We start from the raw sequence: 24,890 nt of genomic DNA on the forward strand, positions 1-24,890 counted from the left end.
ATTTTTTTAATGTCAGCCACAGAGCTATTGAGCCACTCACGGCTCTACAGCTGCAGGTTGCAAAAAGACATCTGGTCTAAGCAGATGAAATCTTTCATCACATCTTAGCTAAAAGTGCAGGATCTTAATCTTATATCTATACTTCACAAAAACTGTAAAGGTAAAAAATAAAGCTGGTTACATTTTCTGAGCCAGCAAATATCATCACAGTGTATTGTATTTAATAATAGGCCTTCAATACAGGAGGCAAGGGCCAGTTCTAAAGGGGCAATGTCCCCCTGTTGGCCCCTGTCTAGTACTACTGACTGTTGACCAGCAGTCACTGAGAGCCTACTTGGGAAAGGTAGGGCACCAAAGATTATTGCTAAAGAAACAGTAACTAAGTATATTCACGGAGAGTAAGGTGAAAGGAAAAAGTGTTTTCTATTTAAAAAAGAAAAGGTGAACATTCGTACAAAGAAAATCCCTTTAAAGACTTGGGGAGATTCATCAAATGTGTGTCAAAAGCCACTACTCAGGTCTGTACACAAGGCACAACCACCTAATCTTTGATCAAGTTTTAAACCGCATACAGATTCAGAAACATCTTACCTTTTAGGGAAATTTTTTTTTACATTTATTTAAATAGTAAGATACAGTTTACATTTACCACTCCCCCGGCGCCACACAGCGGCAGCCCACTGCTCCCCAAGGGGATGGGTTACTGCAAAGAGGGAATTTCTCCAGTGTGAGATCAATAAAGTTCAATAATTATCAATTAATCAACATAATTTTCATACAGCCCATTCTGCCAAAAATTCACAACCTGTTTTATTGGTTTTTATATCAAAAGCATTTTAAGTCACCAACTTAGTCTTAACTCTCAACTTTCCATAATGATTGAAACTATAGAAATACACACTTGACAATATGTAGGTTAAAGTTTCAAATATTTTATTAGTATTATCTGATTATTTTACTTATTGAACTATAAAATTACAGCAAATCAAATGTAAATACTACTTTTTATCACAATCACAATTTTCACAACAGCCAGACAGCAAAATATTGGAAAATTACAACTTTTAACATCGTTTTCCTTTTTATATAACATTGAAGATGACAAAAATGCATCACATAAAAGTAATATTTTTGCAGGACAAAAAAGCACATTTTCTTCTAATATTGATGTCGCATTCCACTATTTTCAAATCTTCTGTGAATTCTGAAAAAAGGTGAAAAAGTTTATCGTTTCATCTTTGTTTTATTATAAAAATGCTTATTTTTCTCACTATATATACATAAGAGCCGAGTTAAGACACCGATATGTGTACCTTTTGATAATAATGATTGTTTACCCTGTTACTATGTCCTATAAAACCACCTAAGGCATACATTTATTTGATGGTCATTATAAAAATAAGATTTTATTTAATCTGAAATTATGCTTCAGAACAATCTTAATATTCTATATAGTTGTTAGATAGAAAGTCATATTGGTGTTTAAATCATTTGCAAAGTGCTTCTCAAACTGTAAATTACAAACAGTCATTAAAGTGTAAACTTAGAATGGGTGTAAGAAACTTGTGGATTTACCATGCTTGTATTCATTCTTTATAGCGGGTACCAAGTACCTTATAATTTCAGTGTAAATCGCCTCTGCTTATTCATTATTATCTCCCTTACTTGAGAACAAGAGGCGGGGCAGTTATTAAGTAAACCTCCTGTTCATTCCTCCCTCTGTCTTTGTTGCCACCTTGGTTGAGCTGTGCTCTTTACTGGGAAGGAGTGATTGGTGAATGGTTTTAGAGAGGTGCTTCTGAACTTTGGCCCCGTTCTGTGTGACTCAGAAGAACCTCTGGAATTTAAATCAAAAAAGTTCCACTTCCATAAAGTCTTATATTTTTACACAATATTCTTCCCCTTTTTTAACACCACAACGAACTGTATTTGGAAGTTTCATAAAAGGTGCACTTCTCAAGATAAGCTTGCAGGAAAGAAATCATATCCGACTTTGCAGAAAATCTAAATTTCCCAGCAGATTTTAGATATTGCTGCTGCAACTCATTTACTTGTTGGCTTCAACTTCTATTGCCCTGTAGTTTATACACTTTTTTATCTTCACCCTCATTTAGACCAGATTTATGGTTGAACACAGAACACAAGCTGACAAAGCTATTATGATAGCAGGGATTGTTTGCTGTAGTAATCTTACTCCTTTTACCACTGTTTTGCATGATTTTTTAGGATAAAATTGTACAAATACCTTAATCTTTAAGTGTTGCTATATTTTAGTTCCATTTTATGTTTTAAGGTAATTAAGCTTTTATAACCTTTCTCCCACACATGGTGGGTATATAGTTTGTTATCATTGTAAAACAGTTATAATAGTTGATTTTTACATTCAGTACAGCAGTAAAAGATCATAATTAGATTACATGTAAGCATTTGGCTATACATAACTGATATTGTAGTTTGAAAGAGACTCTCTCTTAAAAAAAAGAAAGAAATATATATATATATATATATATATATATATATATATATATATATATATATATATAAATATATATATTTTTGCTGAGATTGCTGAGAGTAATTGAATCCTCGCAATCAGCTGGTTTTCCTTATGGTTTTCCTTCCTAATATGATTGTTTTACCTGTATAAATACGTTTAATATTTTCTAATTGCAAATTTTCTGGGAGGGGCCTGGGTGCAAACCTGCACTGTTAAGACACAGAGCTGCATTGTCAGGACCTTGGCTGCAGAGCGGCACCGTTAGGTCTCTTGTGCTGTTAGAACCGGAAGTTTACTCGAAGACTTTCAAAGTAAAAGTGAAGTTGATGCGAAGCATTTCTAAAGTAAAAGCTAGGGTCGATAAACTCCCTGTGAAGCTAGCTTCCTTTCACAAACAAGTGTTGCTATGCTGGAAACGTATGGACACGCACAATTTGACTCCCCACCAAACTCCTATCGAATAATAGATATGAGCTACATAGAATTAAGTTTCTGTATTTGGATCTCTGGATGGAAAAGGGCATTTGGTCTAGAAGACATTTTCTAAACGGCAATGGAGGTTGGCTGTCTTTTAGGCATTTTTGCTTACTGTATAATTTAAAATGCTCCTATGTTCAGTTCACTGTCATAAACTCTAATCTGGCAGCAAACATCTGCTGCGCACTATTCCTGAAGGCTTCGAATACAACTTCTGGAATAAAACTCAAGTCCTGACAGTGCAGGAGGCTTCATCTTGCAGGTGTGCAATGAAGTGTCCTGACAGCGTAGGTCTGCAGCCAGACTCTCTTGACTTTCCTCTGTGTGAGACAATCCAGGTTGAAATATGGAATTTACAGATTAAGGGGGCTAAACAAAAATACAAGCCACATATTTAATCATAAGAGAAATATAAAAACAAATCATATTTTTCTTGACTCTTCGTAATTATGCTCCACATTAAGTTGGTCTTTCACTTGTATTGTCTAAACAACACTGGTGATTTTATGAAGAAAGAGGGTCAGAGGTATGGCTAATAAAACACTCAAAGGAGCTGTAGTTGTCTCTGTTCCTGTCTTAAGCATCAGTTGATGTTTTGAGCTGCTCTAGTTCAGTGCTGAATTTGGGGATCTTTTTCTTTTGGAAGACTGCAGCAATCTCCTCAAACGTTTTGCCCTTGGTCTCAGGAACCCGGAAATAAATATATATGGTGAAACCAAGAAGCAACACGGCAAACAGAATAAACACGTAACAGTCCATCCAGGTCTGGAGAGGGAGGGAAAAAAACAAGCACAAAATTATAGTCTGTGTGTGATCGTGCAACCTGACATGAGATCTGCATTAGCTTACAGTGCATTGCACAAGCTGGATCTGCCCCCACCTCCTACCTGTATGTATGGAAAGGTCATGCCTATGATGAAGTTGCTGGTCCAGTTGCAGCAGCCAGCGAGGGCGATGGCAGCTGGGCGAGGCCCTTGGCTGAAGATTTCTGCTACTATGAACCAAGGAATGGGACCAGGACCAATCTCAAAGAAACTCACAAACATGAAAATGGCTGCCATGCTGACGTAACTCATCCAGGAGAAGTCATTCTGGAGAGAAAAAATTCATAAATGGGTTTTCTTCAACAATTATGCAGCAGTAGTTATCCTTGTAGTGGGTGCATCTTTCCTTCCACACTTTTTCTATCCACTCAGCTTTTTATTAACATAGCATTTAACCTTTTCTAAGTATTTATATTTTCTAAAAATAAAAATAAGAAGAATTTTGGCATAATTTAATAAAAACTTTAAGGCATAATTATCAAAGTTGAAAAAAAATCTACATTTGTAATAGTTCAGTCCTTATATCATGGCTCAATATCATTAATTAGTGAAATAAGTATCAAAACATCCAATTTTTTTCAGCGACTCCTGTTTTCTGAATTTGCTTCCTTCTCATAAACCCCTGTAGGCAGTTTTAGCTGAGACCCAAAATTTTACACTTGGTTGAACAAACCTGGAATTTGAGACCCACTGTCATGGCAACGGCACAGCAGCACATCCCTCCCAGACCAACCAGAGTCAGAGTGCGCCTCCCAGCTCTGTCCACCAGTGCAACCTGGTACACATAGATCATGTTTACAGACAGAACAGGATAATGCAGCACCCATTCCCGATGTTGCATAGGTTAGTGTATTACTCACAGACACCAGAGTAAAGGCCGTATTGATGACTCCCACTCCTATTGTAGCATAGACTGGTTGACCGACACCAGCTTTTGTGAAGATGGCTGTAGAGTAGTAAAAAATCTTGGAGACAAATGTGCAAAGGAAGAATAGATTACCCCACATAATAAAATTTCACTTAATTGTTTTGTGTGAGTTTCTTTAGAAAATTGTATTTCAGTCAGTCAATCTATGTATGTGGATCAAATCATTTTATTAGGGAAAACAAAAAAACACTTCATCACTCACTGCGTTAATGCCAGACAGCTGCTGCGAAAGATGCATCATGAGGGCCACAAAAAGCTGCTGTCTATATACAGAGGAGAAGATCTAGGCGAGAAACAGCAGATTTAATGACCAATTTATTAGCCACACCTTTTTAGTTGCTTTATATCAATGACAGAAAATCAGCCAACTATCTAGCAACAACCTACTGCTTTTTAGTATCTTAAGACATTTAAAAAGACATACTGTGGTTAAAACTAAGCATCAGATTAGTGAAAAAATATTTTTCAGACAGAATTATCTCTCTGAGTGTCAGAAAAAGAGTTATAACGAGGGAACTATTCTATATATTTACAGTTTTATGGATAAAAATGGTGTGTTAATTTAGAAGTCAGAGGAGAACGCGGAGACTTGCTGGAGAAATCATAGAGGCTAATGCAGATAATCTAACCACAGGTTACAACAAAGATATACAGACATATATATATATATATAGGCAACAAAGAGTACTACTATTCGGTTAAAACATGGAAGGAATCATCTTGTCACAAATTGATTAATGAATTATAAAAACATATCTATTCATTGCTATTGTATTCGCTATGGCTATGGCTATTGTTTATTATATAAAATATGTTCTGCATATTCATTTTGATCAAATATTTTTTTGTAGGAGCTTAATCTATAAACTGGAAACATTGCTGCATTCTTATAACAGCAAGAGCTAAAGATTTTTGTTCTTTTTACCTTGTCCCAGATTCGGTGGTTTTAAAATTTCTCTGAGTGCAACAACTTTAGGCAGGTAACTCCTTTCATTTTAGTTTATTAATTTATGAAGATCAATAGATATTTTTATAGCTTTATTATCTTGTGTTTCCTGTTTTGGTGGAAGGCTAACAAAGATGGGCCTCTAATTCACATCAAATGTATGCCAAAAGGAAACATGCCAACTGAAGGTAACTCAATCTCCAATTAGCTTCAAAAATAAATATTAAAGTAAAATGCTCCAATAATGTTCATTTTACAGAAATATTGATTTTATCTCACTGGATTCCCCATACTAAGATTAAAGACTATCATTCTAGATTAAGGAAATACAACAAAAAGTTGTATTTTTTTCCCATTTAGGAGGATTTTGTCAGAAACAGCAAGAACTTTTAAAGATGATCTCTGTAGAGCCCTACCAACAAACGGATAGACACTCTTGGCTCTTTGTCTGCCTCCTCCTTCTCCCTCCTCATTTCTTCCAGATCAGCAGCAGGATCATATGCTCCTTTTAGACGATGTAGACCTACAGAGAAAGGCAAATATTGATAAAAAAATAAAAATCTTCCCTAAATAAAAGTGGCTAATGCTTTTTGTCCACTAAGATTCCTTTTTATAGAACATCTGTTAATGCATTTACTTTTTTTTGTACTTAAACTCTTAAATGAAATAAACTTTTGTGAAATTATTTGGGCTGCCTTTACACTTCCATGCAAGGCTAAGCTCAAATAACAATCTGATCTCAGAATGTTCCTATCTGTCCTTCAATGGGAGACAAGGTGCTGACTTTCTGATATGTTGAAAATGTGGAATATTTACATAAAATACTCTTTACATATTAAAAGTCTTACTTCTTCTGGCTTCCTGCTCTTTGCCCAGCAGAATGTAAAGGTAGCGCGGACTCTCAGGGCACAATGGCAGCATAAGGGACTGTAATATTGCAGGAGCCCCAGAAAGACCAAGCAACACATGCCACATTTCATCGTTGCCAAGAACAAAATCCAAGCCTATCACCTTCAGATAAACAGATGTTATATTTGGTTACATCTCCCTGTTTTCTCTCTGTTTTTCTTTGCAGTAGTTTAGGAATGTGAACATGTGACTTACTTGGCTGAGCAGGATGCCAATAACGATGGCTAACTGATGCAAGGTTCCTAGAGCGCCTCTGTAGGCTTTAGGTGCAATCTCTCCAATATACATTGGCACCAGTCCAGATGTCAACCCTGAGGTGAAGATCTTTAAAGATTAAAGCAATGTGCAGCAAAATATGACAGTCGGTGATTCCAGGTGCTTCGACATACCACAGTAGAAGCCCATGACAGCGCGCCCTGTGATAACCATAATGTGGGGCTTCCACATTCGGGAAAGACCCATCAATAGTCCAGCAGCTATAGCCAGGACGTTGACCATAAGCATGCCCTTTACCCTGCAGAACAAAAGAATGAACTTCCTCTTCGTTCTTACAGCATTAGTAAAAAAAATTTATAAAAAATCTCCAACCTTCCTTTGAAGTCTCCGATAAATCCTACCAGGAATGAGGATACCATGCCGCCAATAGAGAAGATGGCTACTGACAGTGACCAATACATTATTACTGAGGGATGCTTTTTTTCCTCAAATGAACCTTCTTCCTCTGTGCTGTTATCCAGTAGCTCTGACCTCTCGGTCCACACACCCAAAGACATAGCATAATGCTTCTCAATGACCTGGGACATAGAAAGACCAAAGAATTGCAGTGATGCATACATGTGGTTGGACGAACCTGAAGATAACTGTCTAGTTTTGTGGCCTGGGGAAAAATTACTTGCTTTTTTTTTTTTACGTTCTTTTGGCGTATTGATGCTTTAAGGTAATAGGAAATTTATAAAGCAAATGAACAATGCATCTAATAATAAAAGTACTTTATAATTCCCCATAAGTATTGTGGCAAACTTTAAATATGACTTTTTATGATGCTTTTTTAAAACCAATCTTGTTTTGGGAATTGTTTCCATTAAGCTAGATCTGTGGTGTACACATCTCTAAACAGAATCTCTGCAGCTCATCCAAAGCTACCATAGTCCCTTTAGTAGCTGCTCTCCTTACTGTCCTGTCAGGGTAACTTTTTTGCTTTGACTTTGGTATTTTAAAGTTGTGTAATAAAAATATGTTAATCATGCATCACTTTTATTCCACTTTACTAGAGCAGACATAAAAATCTAATAAAATATAATAAAGGTGAAGTGAAATCTCTGAGGAGTATGAATGCTTTTACAGGTCACTGTAAAGGAAATATTACAATCATATCTTATGTAATCTAATTGTAGATACTTGACAATATGGAGAAGGGATAGCAATAGATGGACTGTCTTGTAAGAACATGTTTTATTTATTAAATGTATTGTGTGTCTCTCATATGTGTATTTGTTAAAGAAGTAACAGAAAAATAAATATCAGCCACAATATCAGTAAATGAAAAAGCTTAACATTTTCCTAAAGAGTTTTTTTTTTTTTTTTTTTTTTTTTTTTTACTTTATGCAGATTCACAATAGATGACAATAAAATATTTTTTTCTTAAAGGGCATGTGATGAGTAAGCAATTCAATGACTCAATAAAGTGTCTTTTACCTTCTGCGGTGCATTGATGACTCCTAGACTATATCCGTACTGTAGGGATCCTAGAGCTGCTGTAAACACAGCTACAGCCAAAGTACCTGATAGTTGCTGCAAGCAACACACACACAGGTTACTGTCCACATCCACAGCAGATACTGTTTGGTTTTTTGTTTTGTTTTTAACAGTATGCAAATATGCAGAAATATAGAGAAAAACACCTTAACCCTCAGGATACATTTGGGAAATGCATATAAAGAATGCCATTTTTAAGAATTGCCATACCTTTCCCGTCTCCATGGATCGTGACTGTTAGCCTTGTGGCTGGTAATGATCAGTGAACTCAACTTGCCTGATCACACAGTGTCCACTCTCTAATCGACCAACCAACACACACACACATGCACGCACCCACACACCCACCCACAAACCCCTGAACATGCTCATGAGAACATTGACAATATAGATGGATTTTTCCCCCATGGAAGAGTCTTTTGATCATAATATTTCATATACAGACTTAAGCATATACCAAATATCATTATTTAATAAAACACTGCTTTCAGGATGATTTCAGGTAAATTACATTTAAAACCATAGAAAAAAAATAAAATCAGATATTTGTAAGAGTAGTGCAATAGTTTTTTTTTAGCAGATAACCCATACCCATGCACAATGACGCTTGCATTCAATTTCTTTTATAAAAAGTACACGTGCAAACACATGCTTGAACTTGTACTCGTGTGTTGGTTTGTTAATGATACACTAGGTTGAACAAAGTCTGAGGGTCGAGGCTGATATGTGCACTAACAAAATTAAGAGATAAAAGGCTCACGAACAGAATCCTGTTTTGCTAGTCTCTTTTATTTATCCTTTCCAGCATCTCTTTAAAAGCAAACAAACCCCAAAACAAATCAATCCCAAAAGCAGGATATTAGTAATGTTCTTTTAAAATAAAGAAATCAAAAATGAATAATGTTTACAGTGCTTCTGGATTTTAAAGGAGAGATTTCAGCAGGATGGTAATTAATGCCTCACTTATGATTGATCGGAAGCAAAGTATGAGCATCCAAGGGAAGACAGTGTTTTCTGTAGTTTATTGCTAAAGAACACATTAGCCCACTCAGATCAGTACACCCTATCTACAGCAGCACAGAGGACAGCTACAGTGTAAATGTATTAGGAAGTGCTTTGAAATATCATTAAAAAACATTTCACAAAGGAATTAATTAACAAAAGATTGATTTTATGACCTCCTCTCTTTTTTAGGCCCTATAAAACAATTTAGCACTGCTTGTGGGTGTAAAGTTACTCCAAGACAGATCCGGACAAAAAAGTAGGTTTTTATCATTGCATTTTTTAAAGCAACAGGTAAGGAACTGAAAAAGATGATAAATTCCAAAATTCTACTGAATCTAAGGAAGACACTTTTTACTGTAACATTTCCCCCCTTTTTCAGATTTAAAAGATCAAATGACATTTTTTTTTTTTAAAGTCCAGTCTGCCCTCAAGTGGTCAAGTCTTTATGAACTCACAGAAGCTTGGTCAAGTTCCTGACTTGTCGACCATTTATAAGAATTTGGCATCACCGTAAAATAAATCTAGCATGATGTTATTATCAGCTACCAAAGTGCCTTTGATGGTATACGAGTAGCCCCAAGTGGTCAAGTAAATATTATCCCAAATAACAGATCCCAGGTCAACCTCCTTTGACATTTTGGACATTTTAGGTTATCTTGATCAGCATGAGGGAATTTACCCTACCAAACTAGCGTAATTCGTAGAGATCATATGTGACAATATCAGAAACAATAAAAGATCCTGGGTCACTGCTTATCTTACTGTCATTAAAAAGCAATATTAAGTAAAAGGGTTTTACTGCATATTGTCAGAAGATGATTATCTACAACATAAATTTCCTCAGGTCAAAGTAAGAACATGGAGTCAAAACCCTGCTTTGGAGTAACTTCATTACTGAATAAAACATATGGCAGGAGATCATCCAGTTACTGCAGCATTTCAGCTATGAAACCCCCCCTGTATTATGCTGCTGTATAACACAGATATGTCATCTGGTAAAAAAAAAAAAAACGAAAAAAAAAAACAACTTTTGTACAATGCATAGAATCTGATAAATGTTTTTGATAAAAGAAAATGCTTTCAAAGCACAAAATTAGATGTAAATTTATTAATGCATATCTCTGTCAGTGAAGACAAAACAATAATCAGCAATGTGTTACTTTTAAATAATAAAATAACCCCGCCCCCCCATCCCTATTGGGTGCAAAAGACAAAATAATACAACAGTGAAAACCATAAAAGTAAGACAGTAGTTAAAATGTGATCAGTAATCCTTAATATCCTTTTGGCTTCTGTTTAGCTTTTGCTTACATCATGCTAGGCACTGTACAAACATTTAGGAGCCACAATTAGATGAGAAAACCAAAGGAGGAGCATGACAGAAAAGGATCCCACAGTGTTCGAAAGTGAATGCTTTACATATTCACACAGTAGTTGGGACAGTAGCTCAGATCCCAGTAAGTCTGAATTCAGGACAAGAAAATATATATTAAAAAAGGTTAAAATAAAACAGAAAAACAACCCCCCCCTTCAAAAAAAACTCAAAAGCTATGTATTGCCTTCTGTAAATGCACGCTGCTTAGATGCACAAACTTTTAAACTTCATACTAATACAATAAAATACTCTATTTGCATGTAAACAAACTCAATGCTGCTTTGATCACATTGGGTTAGAGAATGAAAATCAGCCTGATATTAATTTCAATTCTTTGATTCTGATTGATTTAAACTTCAGCATCAAGTCAAAGACACCCAGATTTGTACCCACACATACACACACCCACACACACAGATGTGCTGTAATTTTTTACAATATTAAGGTACCACTGACGCCAATACAGCCCCTATCCCCCCCACACACGCACGTGTTTTGTTTTTATAAGATTACAGTAAAACTGATGCAGCACCTTCAGATATTAAAAAGTACAGAGAAGAAGAGGAGGCGGGAAAGAAGGAAAGAAGGAAACGAGAGAAGACAAAAGGATGGAGAAGGGATTTCATTTTAAAGGGAGGAGGATATTACACTTGCATATTGTTAGGAGCCACTTCACAACAGAGCGCCTCACTGCGTCTGTCAGGAAAATGTGACAGTGTCGAAATTTAGATGCGAGTTTGGTGAGAGTACAGAAATATGGCGCCACGAGGAAGTGGAGAAGGGTGGAAAAGAGAATTAAACAGGCATCTTCAATTACAGACATTCAGACTGAATTTGAAGTCCTGTAATCTATTTTATTTTGCCAGTGCTATTCCAATTCTCATCTTTTATTAAACTGCGTCAGAGCTCTTCAGAATGAGTTATGCTAGGTGAATAAGACAAGGCAGTCAGATGATAGGAAATATGATGAGCCAAAGGAGGCAAGAGTAAAGGGGTAAACATTTAAATGCAGTGGTCCATTAGAGACAGGACAAAAGAAGAAGAAAAAGATGTGAGCGCCAGTCACTTAAGTAGCAATGGCTTCTGCATGGCCCAGTTCAGACTAGGGTATCTAGTCTCTTCTGGGACTGTTTTTTTTTTCCTACTCCATAAATGTCTCTAGAGCGCAAAAAGAGGTCATATGTGATGATCCGTGTCAGTCTGTTCATTTCGTCTGATGTGTATTAGGCCGCAGCAGAAACAGCAGGTTGTGGGACTCGCCAGTAGGAGACTGAAGGAGAGCAGACGAGGTGACACATCACCAGTTCATCATCGAGTTTCTGTTGAGTGTCATGAAGAACACCTGGCTGCTACCTCCTGAACGCACAGATGCAAAGAATACCTGGAAAAGGGATCGGGATAAAACACTTTATGTGTGTCAATGTGCAGCACCCATATGTACAGTATTAACACCATTCCAACTGACTTTATTTTGATTTACTTTTTTAATAATAGACCAATACAAACTGTCCAACGTTTTTTTTTGATAAAAATCTTTCACATATGGCCTTTTTTTCCATGTCAATGCAACCCCATATCAAACAGCTACCCTCATTCACCGTGAGGATGGTGTTTTAAAGGTGATAGTTTTCCACTATGAAGGGTTTGTACGTACAGTATGAAGTACAAAATATTGACTATTTGGTCCCCTATACAGCTGATCAAAGAATGATTAGTGATTTCTTCCTATGGCCTTCTGATGACTAACGGTCCTGTTAAAAGGTTCTCCCATATAATCTGTGGATCTCTGCAGCACCTCCAGAATGACCATAGGTCTCTTGGATGGCTATATTATTAAGTTTTTTATTTCTAAGCCTGTATATTTAGACTCTATCCATCTTTTTATTTTAAGGGCTTGAACAGTACTCCTTATTTTTTTTATTCTTTTTTTAACTATGGATGCTTTATTACTATCTAAACTTTGCTATAAGCCTCTTTCCAACTTTCTCCCTTGCTGCTTTCCTTTCTCCTCATGCTGCTTGTTCAATAATCTTCTCCAAACATTAAGTATTTAATTTGTAAAAAAAAACAAAACATTTTTTAAAACATCTGTCATGTTCCACTCCTTTTAGACATATTCTCTACTCTTTGTTGGTCAATCAAATCAAACCCAATAAAGTAAACATGATGTTTGAGGTTTTAACCTGACAAAATGTGGAAAAATGTCAGAGGGGATGATACCTATTATGTCAGTATAAAAAATAAGAGAAAACATTTGCTTTTCTACCTAAATATTAATCTTATGGCAGAATAATGTTTAATGTCTTTATCAGGTAATATTGTGTATCTAATAATAATAATAAGTGTATCTGCTAAAGAAACATGCAAATAGTCATTTTATGTGTAATATTTGGACAGAGTATTTGGTAAAAGAAAACAAAAAGATGACAAGCACAACTTATACTGCCTGGTAATTACCTTATCATTGCGCTCACACAAGAATTTAAGTCTCTGGGCTCTCTTGTGCATGAACACTCCATCCAGATGACCTGTCTCCACGGAACGGATTTCTATGGCTTTCTCGCCCCAGCCCATAATCTGATTAGAATGGATATAGGCTGGAAAAAGATGAAAAATGGTTTTAAGTTTATTAAAAAAATATATTGCAAAAAGAATATACAACAGTTTACAATGAATGCCACTCTTTGGGATAAGAAAATAAGGAAATACCACATTAGCCTTTAAAAAAAAATAATCCTAATGATCTTTTCAGTAAGAAATGCCCACATTCCCAGATATTCAATTTTATTGTTATGACACTGTCACAAGTACGATGCAACAAAATTCACACTCTACATTTAACCCATCTCCTTGGGGATCAGTGGGCTGCCATTTGCGACGCCTGGGGAGCAGTGTGGGTTTAAGGGTCTTCGCACAGGGAGCCAGAGTGGCAGTCTTAGGGAGTGGGTTTCGAACTTACAACCCCAGGATTCCAGACTCTATGCTCTAAGGGTCACTGAAAGACCTTTCAAGTCAACTTCATGGTAGAAATTTCTAACAAAAAAGTGTGACTTTTAAGAATTTGCTAATAAAAGGCAAATAGAAAACACCAACGAACATTTGATTTAATATCTTAAAGTTTCCTCTTGCAATGTATTTCAAGTCATCATGTGTAATGTGTCTGGCTGCCACACAAGGGCAGCAAAGTTCAAATTTAACAGAATTTCTCAAATGCATTGCTGCACCAGCTGAACTGTCTCTTTCTCTTATTAATCCCCCCACTTCAGCCAGTCTCACATTTCTTATGATAGCCATTCCCCACTATTTGCCAGTTATCAACTCTTTATATGAAATCAGCAGATAGGGGGTAAATCCTTCTCCTCAACTGCTATTTCCTTTCAAAATGTGCTTCCAAGTGAAAAGGAATATTTATTTTGTCACAGTTTTGCACTTTGTGGTTCTGTTTAAGTTTTCTTTACTGTCAGGTTGTGTGGAGGTTTTTAGAGGACTCAAATACACAGACGGAAGCTGTGGAGGATTTTTGAAGATTTAATGCATTTCATCCAAAGGGAAACAAAAGCAAAAGTCAAAAACAAAATACAGAAAACCAAAAGAACCAGGAGACATCAGGTAAAACACATGAGGCCCAAAGGAAGGACGAGAAACCAGCTAACAGTAACTTAAGAGGAGTATATATGCCAAACAAAACAAAGACTGGGGTAATCAACTGATTGGGAGCAGGTGTGGACAGAAGGATCTAGAAGGGAGCTAGGGGTAACGGAACAGAAGGTAAACAAGAAATACATAAGAACTCAAATACAACCAGAAAACAACACAAAAAGGAAATGAAACCAATGAAAAGTCAAAAAGAAAACTTAAACACAACCAAAAAGTGCAAACCCGTGACATTTAAAGAGTACATACCAACAGAGGTAGGCATCTCTCCCCATTGTAGCACCACGTCTTTGGTGATGCGTCCGTAGGTGTTGACGTAGACCCCCTCGTCTTCATAACACAGCAGCATCTCCATTCCATCAGTCTTAGGTAGCACGACAATGGCATGGGGTGTCACCTGACTCTGGATCTATGATAAATACAACCCATTATATTTCAGAGGATTTTTAAACCAGTGTGATTAAGTTAGTCGTAATCATCTTAATGTTAGAATACAACAGGAATCAATGGAGAGTTTTTTGTTTTTTTTAATCTGGTCTACATTCTGGAATCCAGAATTTTTACTTAAGATTAGTAAAGCAATAAGAAGAGCAGAAACCTGTCTCAGCCAGTAACACACTGCTTTTACACAAGAGCAAAATATGCAAATAAGCTAATTATTGCTACTGCCAGCAGTAAGTTAACCCTTTAAAGCCAAGTATGTCATGTAATGTAAATGTAAATTCTTTATTTTTCCACAATGGGGAAATTCACTCTCAGCATATCATATCTGATACATGAGTTTTTGAGACCTCTGCATCATCAGTGTGATATTTTTGTTCTTGAAAACGCTGACTTACACAATCAGACAGATGCAAAAAATGTGTAAATTATTATACAGAAATGCTTAATGTATCAGAATTGATGCTCAAATTTTACTTATTCAAAAGTTAATGTAATTTCTCTGAATTTTGACAACTGTAATAAAACAAATATAATTATTTCATGGCCCAGGCTTTAAAAGGTAAAATTTACCAAGAGTTATGAGAAATTAATCTGAAGATGAGCTTTGCTTTATCGTAAGGACAGGTAACCACAGGAAAGGGCACAATCATGGGAAACAGCAATAAAGCCAAGCATAATTTATTACAGTAGGAAACCTGATAAAACTTGGTTTTAGTATTTTTCCTTGAAGGTAAAAAAAAAAAAAAAAAAAGGTTTGAGAGCTTTGCATGGGTGAGACAAATTTATTCTAAGAAATTAGTTTCTAAAAACATTTTGTTAGTGGGTTCACTACTAGACTGTATAGAACATGGGGACATGTAATGCTAATCTATTTCAATGGAGTTATATTCACTAAATATCTATTTATACAGAGAGTAGTCCAGCATGTCACCTTCATGTGTTTGGAACACTGCAGAGGAAGTTGGCAGGGAAGGAGAGGAAAAGGACACTGATGAAATTGTGAAAACAGTGAAAAAATCTTCCTCAACTCCTTGGTGATCTTACAAAAAATATTTGCAAATTAACATTGTGTTTTTGATTTTAGATACATAAATATTAAAGACTTCAAAATAAATGATAATCAATCCATCCTTTTCCTAACACGCTTAGTCCCAAGCGGGGTCGCTGGTGCCTATCTCCAGCTGTCACTGGGCGAGAGGAGGGTTAAACCCTGGACAGGTCACCAGTCCATCGCAGGGCAACACAGAGACAAACAACCATTCACGCACACACTCACACCTAAGGGGACTTTAGAGAAGCCAATTAACCAAACAGTCATGTTTTTGGACTGTGGGAGGAAGCCGGAGTACCTGGAGAGAACCCACGCATGCTCAGGGAGAACATGCAAACTCCATGCAGAAAGACCCCGGGCCAGGAATCGAACCCAGAACCTTCTTGCTGCAAGGCAGCCAATAAATGATAATATCAGACGAAATGTTCAGAAAATATACAAAACAGAGTTGTTGATGATTATTCTATTTACTAAGAAAAGAAATTAATCCAAACCAGTCTGGTTCTTAATAAAAAATAACTTCTCCTTCTTGTCAAATCTTTAATTTAGTGCAAATAATCATAGTTTTTATATTTTAAAAAATAGCTTAGTTCAGTTTAACAAGCCACACTCATGCCTTATTTCAAAGGTGGGACCAAATCATTGTTTTGCAAACTATGTGTTTCTCAATCTCAAATTAGGTCCTAATGCATCAAAGTCCCAAAATTCTGTCCAAAATTGGGACTCAAGTAAGCAAATTGACTAAATAAATATTCTAATCACTGTGGTAAAATCAATTCTACAAATTAAAGTCAGTAAACAGAGAAGAATGAGCTGAAATGATTCATAAAACAACTGAATAAAAAAATACCTTTATTTATGTTGAAAATAAAGATTATCCCCGAGTTAATCAACAACTGTACAAACTTGAGTTTCTAACATGATTAACAATGAATGATAAAATTTACAAATCAAATTAGTTGTGTAACTGTACTGTATAAAAGGGAACTTTGAGATTAATTTGTTTTATTAGACGTCATTATAATAGTGTTATCTGTCAGCTTGGATCCAGTAAGTGTGTTTAGGATATGGAACAAAGCCCATTGATGTAATTTGCATATCTAATAATCAGATAATCTACATTGTGAAGTTGATACTTTAACCTAAGCAGATTGCAGAGGTAACTAATTCATAATAAGTCAGCCTGTAAGCTAGTTTTACATCTTTGCCTAAACCTGTTACTTTCCAGGCTCTATGAATAAATTAGTGTACACAAAAATGTTGTTGCTATTTTTTGTATTGATTTCTTTTTATTTTGAATTTTCTATCTTATTATTTAAGGGTGTAATCTACACAACAATGATTTCACAGTTTTAATCTATAGTCAATTAATTTGTTTTGTTTTTAATCATTTATATTTACTACCATAGAATTTGTCTCAACCCCTGTTTAGATGATTTGATCATTTTAATCATTCGTTTTTGTCTCCCACTGTTAATGCCAGTTTTTTTTCTTCCGTTTACCTCTCCTTTAACACTAAAAGTGCTCTGTAAATAAAATGTAATTCATCGACATGTTTTTTCATGCAAAAGACAGAGACAGAAAAGATTCTTCAGTTAGTATTTTAGGACATAATCAGTTTTCTTTTATTTATTTAGCTATTAAAGTTAAATTAAAAAAGGCCAGTCCAACCTTCACATTTCTACCGAAACATTATGAGTTAAATATGTTGTTTACATAGCCATGCACCCCTGGAAGTAGTCTGATGTGGTTGGTTTTTTGTCACACAATAAACTATTTAAGTAGCCTATGCATAAACTTCTGAATTTAAACATATAAAAGAAACCTTCAATGCCTGAATGATGAAAAATAGTAGGACAATATCTCATTCACTATCTAATCATTTGCCTGTCTGGTGAAAAACAACATCAAAGACTTGCTAGAAGGGCTGCGTTAGAAAACTGATGCTTAGTTGTGGTTCACATAAATAACCTGGCGGGATCAGTTTTATATTTCTTATCTGTAACAAAATTAGATCAATAATGTATGCGTTCTTTCGTCTCTATATAGAGAATCCAAGAGCCAGATTTAGCGGGCTAAAAATAAATGAATACATGGCAGACATCAATCCCTTTACTGCGCCACAAGAAAATCAATCAAAGAGGTCGTTTCAAGATTCCCTCTTACTGCTGACCTTGATCGTAGAACGTAGGCTAATACTAAGTGACTTGGCGCATCAAGGAATTGAAAAATCACTGTTAAAGTCTATAAAAATAAAGAAGAGCACATAAAAAAACTTTTTTATCTTACATGTGAGGGGATGTAGATGTCGTAGGGATTGCCTGAGTCCACATCAATGACATGGAAGCCCACACAGGAACCATATATAACTTTTAACCTCTGGCCTTCCTCCACTGTGAGGTCAACTAGCTGAGGACGGTGCTGCAACTCTGCAAAAGACTGAAAGTTGTGTGGGGAGGTTAGGAAACAAGCACCAAAGCACTGCAAAGCAATCTGTCAAAGGAACTTAATTGCTACATCAGCATTACTTCATTTTAACAAATTAATCCATGAGTTTAGCAGCAGATAGTAAAAGAAGCAGCAGACCTGTGGCTATTGTTGCTTCCAGGAAAGCAATTAAATTCCTTTTAAAGCAGTTAATTTTCTCTAAAGTTGGATGTCTTTTCTGTCTGTTCCCATTTCCTGAATGTTCACACACTAGACTAAGCAGTCTCTATGCAGAAGGACAAATTTATAAGCCTTTATCCTGTTTTACAGACATTAAATTGTAACGTTAGTGTAAATATTTACATTACTTATTATTCAACTGTAAAAATAGTGATACTTAATACTTACTTTTATCAATAACCAAACCACTATCTTTCAATGTGATGTTGAATATTCATTTTTTATTTATTTATAAATAAACAAATAATTATAATTTAATTTACTATGTTTGTATCAACCTGGAGGTGGTATCTTAAAGACAAACAATTCAAATTTTAATTCTTTAAATCAATTCAATTGTAAGTACTTTTCTTCTTTGAAGTTAATCAAAAGATTAGTCATAAGAATATTAAAAATAAAATAATGTGACTGCTGTACAACGAAGTACTTAAAAGGTTTAATACTTAAAGTGAGCTTCTTCAGAGCTACTCAGTAATTGGCCAAGAACAAAACACATCTTTCTACCTAGTCTGATTTTCAGTTATTGCAAACAATATATTAATTAGGAACTTTTAAATAGTCATATATGCTTGTGGCAGCTTTTCACAGAAAGATGCCCATAGTCAATTATCAAGAATATATTTTGAAGGCTATGCACCATTAATTGTCCTATTACTACATGATTCCTATTCCTATGTGATACGTACACAGAGAATGTAAAGCATTGTCAGTTAGATTTGCTATATGAAAGCAAGGTGATGTAAAGTGTAAAAGGGATCTTTACTTGTTGAATTAGTCTGAGCAGAAATACTTCAAACTCAGTGGTAATTTAATCTGGATCTATTCTGAATAAGAATGCTAAAGATATGGATGCAAGATATTCCCTCAGATTATAACAAATCTGATTATTTAAAAAAACCTTAAAATTTTGTCAAATCCCTTCAAGCTTATTAGCTGAATGCTTCGCAACAAACCAAGTCTTTATGGTAAAAGTAAGTTATTCTTCTATACCTTAAAGGCCATGAACTTGTGATAAGGTTTGGGTGCCCAGGCATAGATTTCCACTGAGTTCTTAAGTGCAATCACCAGGAACTTGATTCTCTCATATTTAACTAGGAAAAAAAAACAAACACACACTTTAAAAAAAGTTGCCAGTTCAATTTTGTCAATTTCAATTTAAACCAATAGTGCATTGCTACACATTGAACATTTAGACATTAGAAATATAAACAGCATCTCACCAACTTTATAATGTACACAGCCCTCTAGCTCTCCAACAGTGATCCAACCTTGTTTTTTCTCAACTTCTGGGTCATTGTGTAATATCCTGTTCCTCAGCCAGGACAAATAGTAGACTCGCAATTTATTCTTTTTCCCTAGGGAGAGGTAAACCAAAAGCAAGATTAAAATTATCGAACACAGATGACAAAGACAAAGATATATTTAAAAAAAGCTGCATATACCAGATATGGTGACTAATACATTCAGACCCTCCAGAACGTCCATCTGTAAGAATCGACGTCTTGTAATCAGGTTGTAGACTTTGCCCTGTCCACTTCGGTCAAGCAGCATTAAACCATTTTCAGTCCCAACCAAAAGGTTCACACCTAAGCACACGCAAACATAATAGGGTGAAAAAAAAGTGGAGATGTGAACGTATAAACCTCCCGCCATAAAAACAGCTTCTTCCCCTCTGCCATAAGACTCATGAACACTATATGTCAGACTCCATAACCTGCCCATGCCTTTTACACTGCTGTATTGCACACTGCTCTATTTGCACTACCTTGTACATTTTACTTTTTATATATATATATTTTTTTTATTATCCATATTTTTATCCTAAGTGTATATATTAGTATATTTTTTGCATGCCTTATACCCCAGTGTTTTTAGAGATTTTTATAATTTTATTTACCTATTTCATATTATATGTTTCATGTTGCACGATTGTACCATAAAAAATTCCTAGTTGTGAACTCCTTCACTAACAATGGCAATAAACCCGATTCTGATTCTGATTCTAAAAAAATGGAAAGATTTGTTTTGAGGCACAATGCAGAGATGAAAAATAATTTACTACTTACCCCAGAGTGCGGCACACAAGATCTCTGAGTTGAAGCGCTTTTTGTATTTACGAATTTCTGGGGTGTCGCTGTGAGGTCTGATGTTTGTAGGGTTCACATTCACAACAGATATCTTTCTAGCTTCGTTTAGTCGGGCCTGCTCCTGCCTCAGCAGCTCATTAGCAAACATGGCTGGGGCGACAAGGAAACATTTAAAAAGAGGTGAGCTTTAGCGTACCCTTTAAAGCTCGAAAAGAAATAAAGTGGCACAATTCAAAAACTTAAAGCTTTGCTTCTACCTGCTGCTGAGGTCTCATCGTTTTCACTCGGGGAGGTTTGATAAACACGAGGGTCAACAAATGGAGTAAACGATGCTTTGGACCCACTTAAACCAAACTGCAAACAGAAAGGTGATTGCTCAACAGTAACCAACAATGATCTCCAACACATGATTGAGCATTATGAGCACAGTCGTATGATGTGTTAGTGAGTCTAACCTCAGCCATGTCACTTAGTTCTTGCAGAGCTGTGGTGGGTGTGGAGTTGGGAGAGTTGCTTTGTTGCACTAGGTCAGGGAGGTTACCATGGTTACCGTGATTGCCGAACCCATTACTTTCAGGGTGACCACCTCTCCTCCTTTCCTCTGCCTGAATGCCACAAGCAGAAGATAACATGGATATAGGTTAAGCTGATCGGAAAGGAAATACTGCTATTAGATTTAGAGTTACACGTGAACAGAAACATATTTTTTAAAATGCTTCAGCCCAAATTCTCAAGCTTAAAGTTTTCACATTTTGTCCAAGAAATACCCCATCTGACTTGTATGTGACCGAGCAAATTGTAGTTGCTTATATTTGAATAAAGAAGCAGGATACTAATATCTAAGAAATATTGTGCTTTCGGTATAGTTTCCACTACTTAGTTCATAAAATAAAATCCAGTGTAACCAATTACCTTTAAAATTGGGAGTCTAATCAGTTCAATTTAATTTCAGCATAAATGCAACTTTCCAGGGGTTTGTTAGAGAACTTTAATGAACATGTAGTGCCACTAAGACCATGAACTTAGAAGCTAACCTCTCCTTTAAAGAAAAGTACTATCCTACCACCTCCATGTTAGAAACTTGGTCTTAGCATGGGCAAGAAAAGAAAGAATATAGTACAATTGTAACATGTTGGTGGTAGCATAGTGCCATGGAAGGCTTTTCCTTTGAAGGAAAGGATAGCTTGCCAGATTGGTTAAAAAATACATAAATAAATAAAATCAGAAAGTTCCTGGTGCAAAACAAGTTGAGACTGAAGTGGGACAATGAAAAAAACATACGCCAGAAAAACAACACAACAGTTTAGATCAAAGCATTCATGTGTAAAAAAGGTGTATTTAAGTCCAGACCTGAAAACTGCTTCACTCTCTTTCTAACTGAACTTTAGCTATTAAACAGTGAGTAAAGCTAGTACAGACAGTAATTACCACTGTAATTACTTGGGAGGTTGGCAAAGAATTGAATCAGTAGGTTTGAATACAAAAAAAATTCCTTTGTAACATCTTAAAAACCATGTAGGATTTTCATTTCACCAAAAGGTAAGTACTACTTTTTCGTAGTCGATGAAAGACAGAAAATTCTACTAAAACACATTGATATTTGTGATTATGATGTGACAAAGTGTTGAAATGTTAAATGGATATTAATACTTTTGCAGTATGCTTCATGCATCCTGTATGTGTGTGCTTTTGAGACTAAATGTACTTGTGTGTTCACATTCATCACCTCTCTCATCATCAGAGTACTGTCCCTGGAGCTATTATAGGCATCTCCCAAAGCGTCCTCTGCCAGCCCTCCGTACGACTCAGAGCTGCTCTGCTCTCCAGGCCTGCAGCGCACACACACTCCATCACTTACAAAACAAATTCTGCTGAAACAGTGCCTGCAATCATCTGCCATTGAGTAAAATACAAATTACAAAGAGCTTTGAAAGTAATAAAAAAAAAATGACAGCTTGCAGTTAAAAAAAAACTCACAAAAGGATAAAAATAAAACCTCAAAAGACAACTTACATGATGCGGGGGATATCGCTAACAGCCACAGTCCCGTCGTGCCCCAACACCTCCCCGTCCTCATCACTGCTTTCCGATTCTTCGCTAGAGGATGAGTAGTCTGTGACCTTCATCATTATGACACAGCATACAGTATGTGAGAAACAACTTTAGATTAGGATTTTACATTTTTCTTCATATTTACTAAAAATCTACAAGACTGACACACATTCAAGAAAATAGATAAAAAAGATTCAGATGATGCACATTTCTATCTGCATAGAAATTGTGATTTTCTATTAGATGCAATAAAAGGTTAGCGCATGTTAACCTGTAACTTCGGTAAAACAAGCTTTCTATTCCTTTTAAAGGATAATCGGCATAAACAAATACACATATTTTAATGTAGGGTGAAGCAATTTCTCCTTACTTAAAGGATTAAATTAGATAAATGCATAGTTGGTACTAAAGTAGGTCTTGAACTTCTAGGATCTTTAAAAAGCAAAGGGGTGCAGTTGTAGGGAGCTACATGATGCGAGAATAAATAATCCCACTAGATTACATTTTAATGTAACCTTGTAGTGTTATCTTTTTTTATTTTCAAACGTATTGAGTGCTGAATCAACCCCCCTATTGTGCTTGAATTCTAGAAAAATTTATATAGCTTTCTCTTTATTCAGGACAGTTACACTGATAAATTATAGCAGATGGAGTTTTCCTTAAAGCTGAGTAGCTGCTCTAGATTCTGTAATAAAGCAATTATGTAAAACAGCAAGAAATAGACCCTTGGAGCTAAACTACAGAAACGCAAACCTAGATATAAAGCAGATCTGATGTTAAGTTCCCTAAAACCTTGATAATTTCTATAATGTACTTGCTGCTGGTATGGCTTACTCCCCTTTTGTGTCGACAAAAGTCCAACTGTGCAGATTAAAAAGGAAAAGGACCCTAATTATTTCACTTCTCATTTGGCACCAAGTACATGTTTTTCCCTCAAAGGCTAAAAGGTTCAGTCACATGGTTCCATTATATCTTCTATTTGGCGCCCAGTGTGAATCTCTGTCAACTGAATTAAAACTAATGAATCATTTATTGCAGCAGCATAACCTCATAAGGTAATTTAGAGAAATTCTGCCCCAGATTCCTCTTCTTTCCTGCCTTTAATAGTTGGCACAATTACACTCTCTAGATCATACTCATCAAACTCTAGGCCACCAAACTGAATCAGCCCTACTATGACAATTTATGTGGCCCACAAGAGCCAAATAAAATCACGTCACATAAAACACAGGTGTACGTTGTTTTAACCCCTTAACTGTAATGTGGACACTAGGGGCCTAACTGAATGTATTTCTAATTTCTAAGAATCACAGTTCCACTTTCAATAATAAAAAGTTGGTAATGATTAATGATAAATTGGACATCTCAGTTTTAACTTTTAAAGTTTTATCAAGCCATTGCATCTACTCTGTAAACCTTTTAATAGGAAAAGCGTCTGATTGAATTTAGTTAGCTATATTTTTTTTGGAATTTTGGGGTTGCAGCAAAATAAATTTGAATTTTTAATACCAGAAAAGTGTGCTCCTTTTAAATTGAATTGTAAAATTGAGTTTGATTCGTACAGCTACAACCATCCTTTTTAAAGATATAAATGATGATGAAGGGACCAGACATAAACGATAGTTGCCGGCCCTGCTCTAAATATCTTTCCATATTTTTTTTTCTTTAGATATTTGATCTAGGGCCAAAAAAGCCATGAAAAAAGTGTTTGGTTTATTTGGGGGGGTTTTTGCTGGGCCCTTGTCAGTGTTATATATATTACAGTGCATTACACTCCCAAAAAACTAGCATTTTCTTGCTGAGGTGACTAAAATTCTATCTAAAATATTTTATTTCAAAAAGGTTATAAGGCCATTCACTCCAAAGGCCCTCACAGATTCTCCTCTGATCTTAACAGTGGACATGTCCTTCATAACACGGAGAAGCTTAAAGTAAGATATTGGTCTGAATAGAGTAAATATTTGAACGCTTTTTGCTACTATCACTTCCAAACAAGTGACTGGCTTGCTTCCCATGGTTTCTCTGAGTGGGTAAAATTGCCAGATTTTGCTATAGTTCTTCTGCTAATTTTTGAATTTATTTCCCTCCATTATCATTCTATTTGGCAACAGCAAAAGTACTGTATGAGTCCTCCGACACAACAGTAAATGAGGATAAGGAAGAATTTTAAGATGCTTCAGTTAAAAGAGACAGGAAGTTTAAGGATAGGCAAAAGGAAG

General features: G+C 35.7%; 2 protein-coding genes across 16 annotated transcripts in view; both read right to left on the reverse strand.

Annotated features, from left to right (window-relative positions):
• Positions 1-2,569: 2,569 nt before the first annotated feature.
• Positions 2,570-8,680, reverse strand: slc2a2 (solute carrier family 2 member 2). Its single transcript, XM_038292372.1, has 12 exons — positions 8,547-8,680; positions 8,277-8,372; positions 7,170-7,375; positions 6,971-7,095; positions 6,777-6,892; positions 6,521-6,683; positions 6,089-6,195; positions 4,929-5,009; positions 4,659-4,763; positions 4,472-4,573; positions 3,862-4,065; positions 2,570-3,739 (listed from the first exon to the last, which is right to left on the reverse strand). Exons 1-12 carry the CDS (start codon positions 8,559-8,561, stop codon positions 3,551-3,553), a joined length of 1,509 nt encoding a protein of 502 aa, XP_038148300.1. The 5' UTR covers positions 8,562-8,680; the 3' UTR covers positions 2,570-3,550.
• A 3,120-nt stretch (positions 8,681-11,800) lies between these two features.
• tnika (TRAF2 and NCK interacting kinase a) overlaps positions 11,801-24,890 on the reverse strand; it is a 94,635-nt gene continuing 81,545 nt past the window's right edge. For 9 of the 15 annotated variants that reach the window (XM_038292362.1, XM_038292355.1, XM_038292365.1 and 6 more), the window contains 13 exons: positions 22,633-22,739; positions 22,346-22,448; positions 21,075-21,224; positions 20,877-20,973; positions 20,599-20,769; positions 19,975-20,118; positions 19,753-19,887; positions 19,523-19,623; positions 18,155-18,304; positions 15,746-15,763; positions 14,620-14,779; positions 13,174-13,313; positions 11,801-12,097 (listed from right to left, as the gene is read on the reverse strand). In XM_038292362.1, the coding sequence (XP_038148290.1) occupies positions 12,014-12,097; positions 13,174-13,313; positions 14,620-14,779; positions 15,746-15,763; positions 18,155-18,304; positions 19,523-19,623; positions 19,753-19,887; positions 19,975-20,118; positions 20,599-20,769; positions 20,877-20,973; positions 21,075-21,224; positions 22,346-22,448; positions 22,633-22,739 (1,560 nt within the window). In that variant the 3' untranslated portion in view covers positions 11,801-12,013. The remainder of the gene's footprint in view (positions 12,098-13,173; positions 13,314-14,619; positions 14,780-15,745; positions 15,764-18,154; positions 18,305-19,522; positions 19,624-19,752; positions 19,888-19,974; positions 20,119-20,598; positions 20,770-20,876; positions 20,974-21,074; positions 21,225-22,345; positions 22,449-22,632; positions 22,740-24,890) is intronic. The other 6 variants (XM_038292367.1, XM_038292371.1, XM_038292369.1 and 3 more) reach the window with 1 other exon arrangement.

This window comes from Cyprinodon tularosa, unplaced genomic scaffold (assembly GCF_016077235.1).
Source record: "Cyprinodon tularosa strain WSP-4 unplaced genomic scaffold, ASM1607723v1 ctg310, whole genome shotgun sequence".
In the NCBI taxonomy this organism is placed as follows: domain Eukaryota; kingdom Metazoa; phylum Chordata; class Actinopteri; order Cyprinodontiformes; family Cyprinodontidae; genus Cyprinodon; species Cyprinodon tularosa.

What these genes read in the sequence shown, in the direction of transcription:
- slc2a2 (XM_038292372.1), bottom strand. An exon ending in TTGGCATCCTGCTCAGCCAA is followed by an intron (nt 6,684 to 6,776) that starts GTAAGTCACATG and finishes GTTTATCTGAAG; the next exon opens with GTGATAGGCTTGGATTTTGT. An exon ending in GAGTGTCTATCCGTTTGTTG is followed by an intron (nt 5,010 to 6,088) that starts GTAGGGCTCTAC and finishes TTTCTCGCCTAG; the next exon opens with ATCTTCTCCTCTGTATATAG.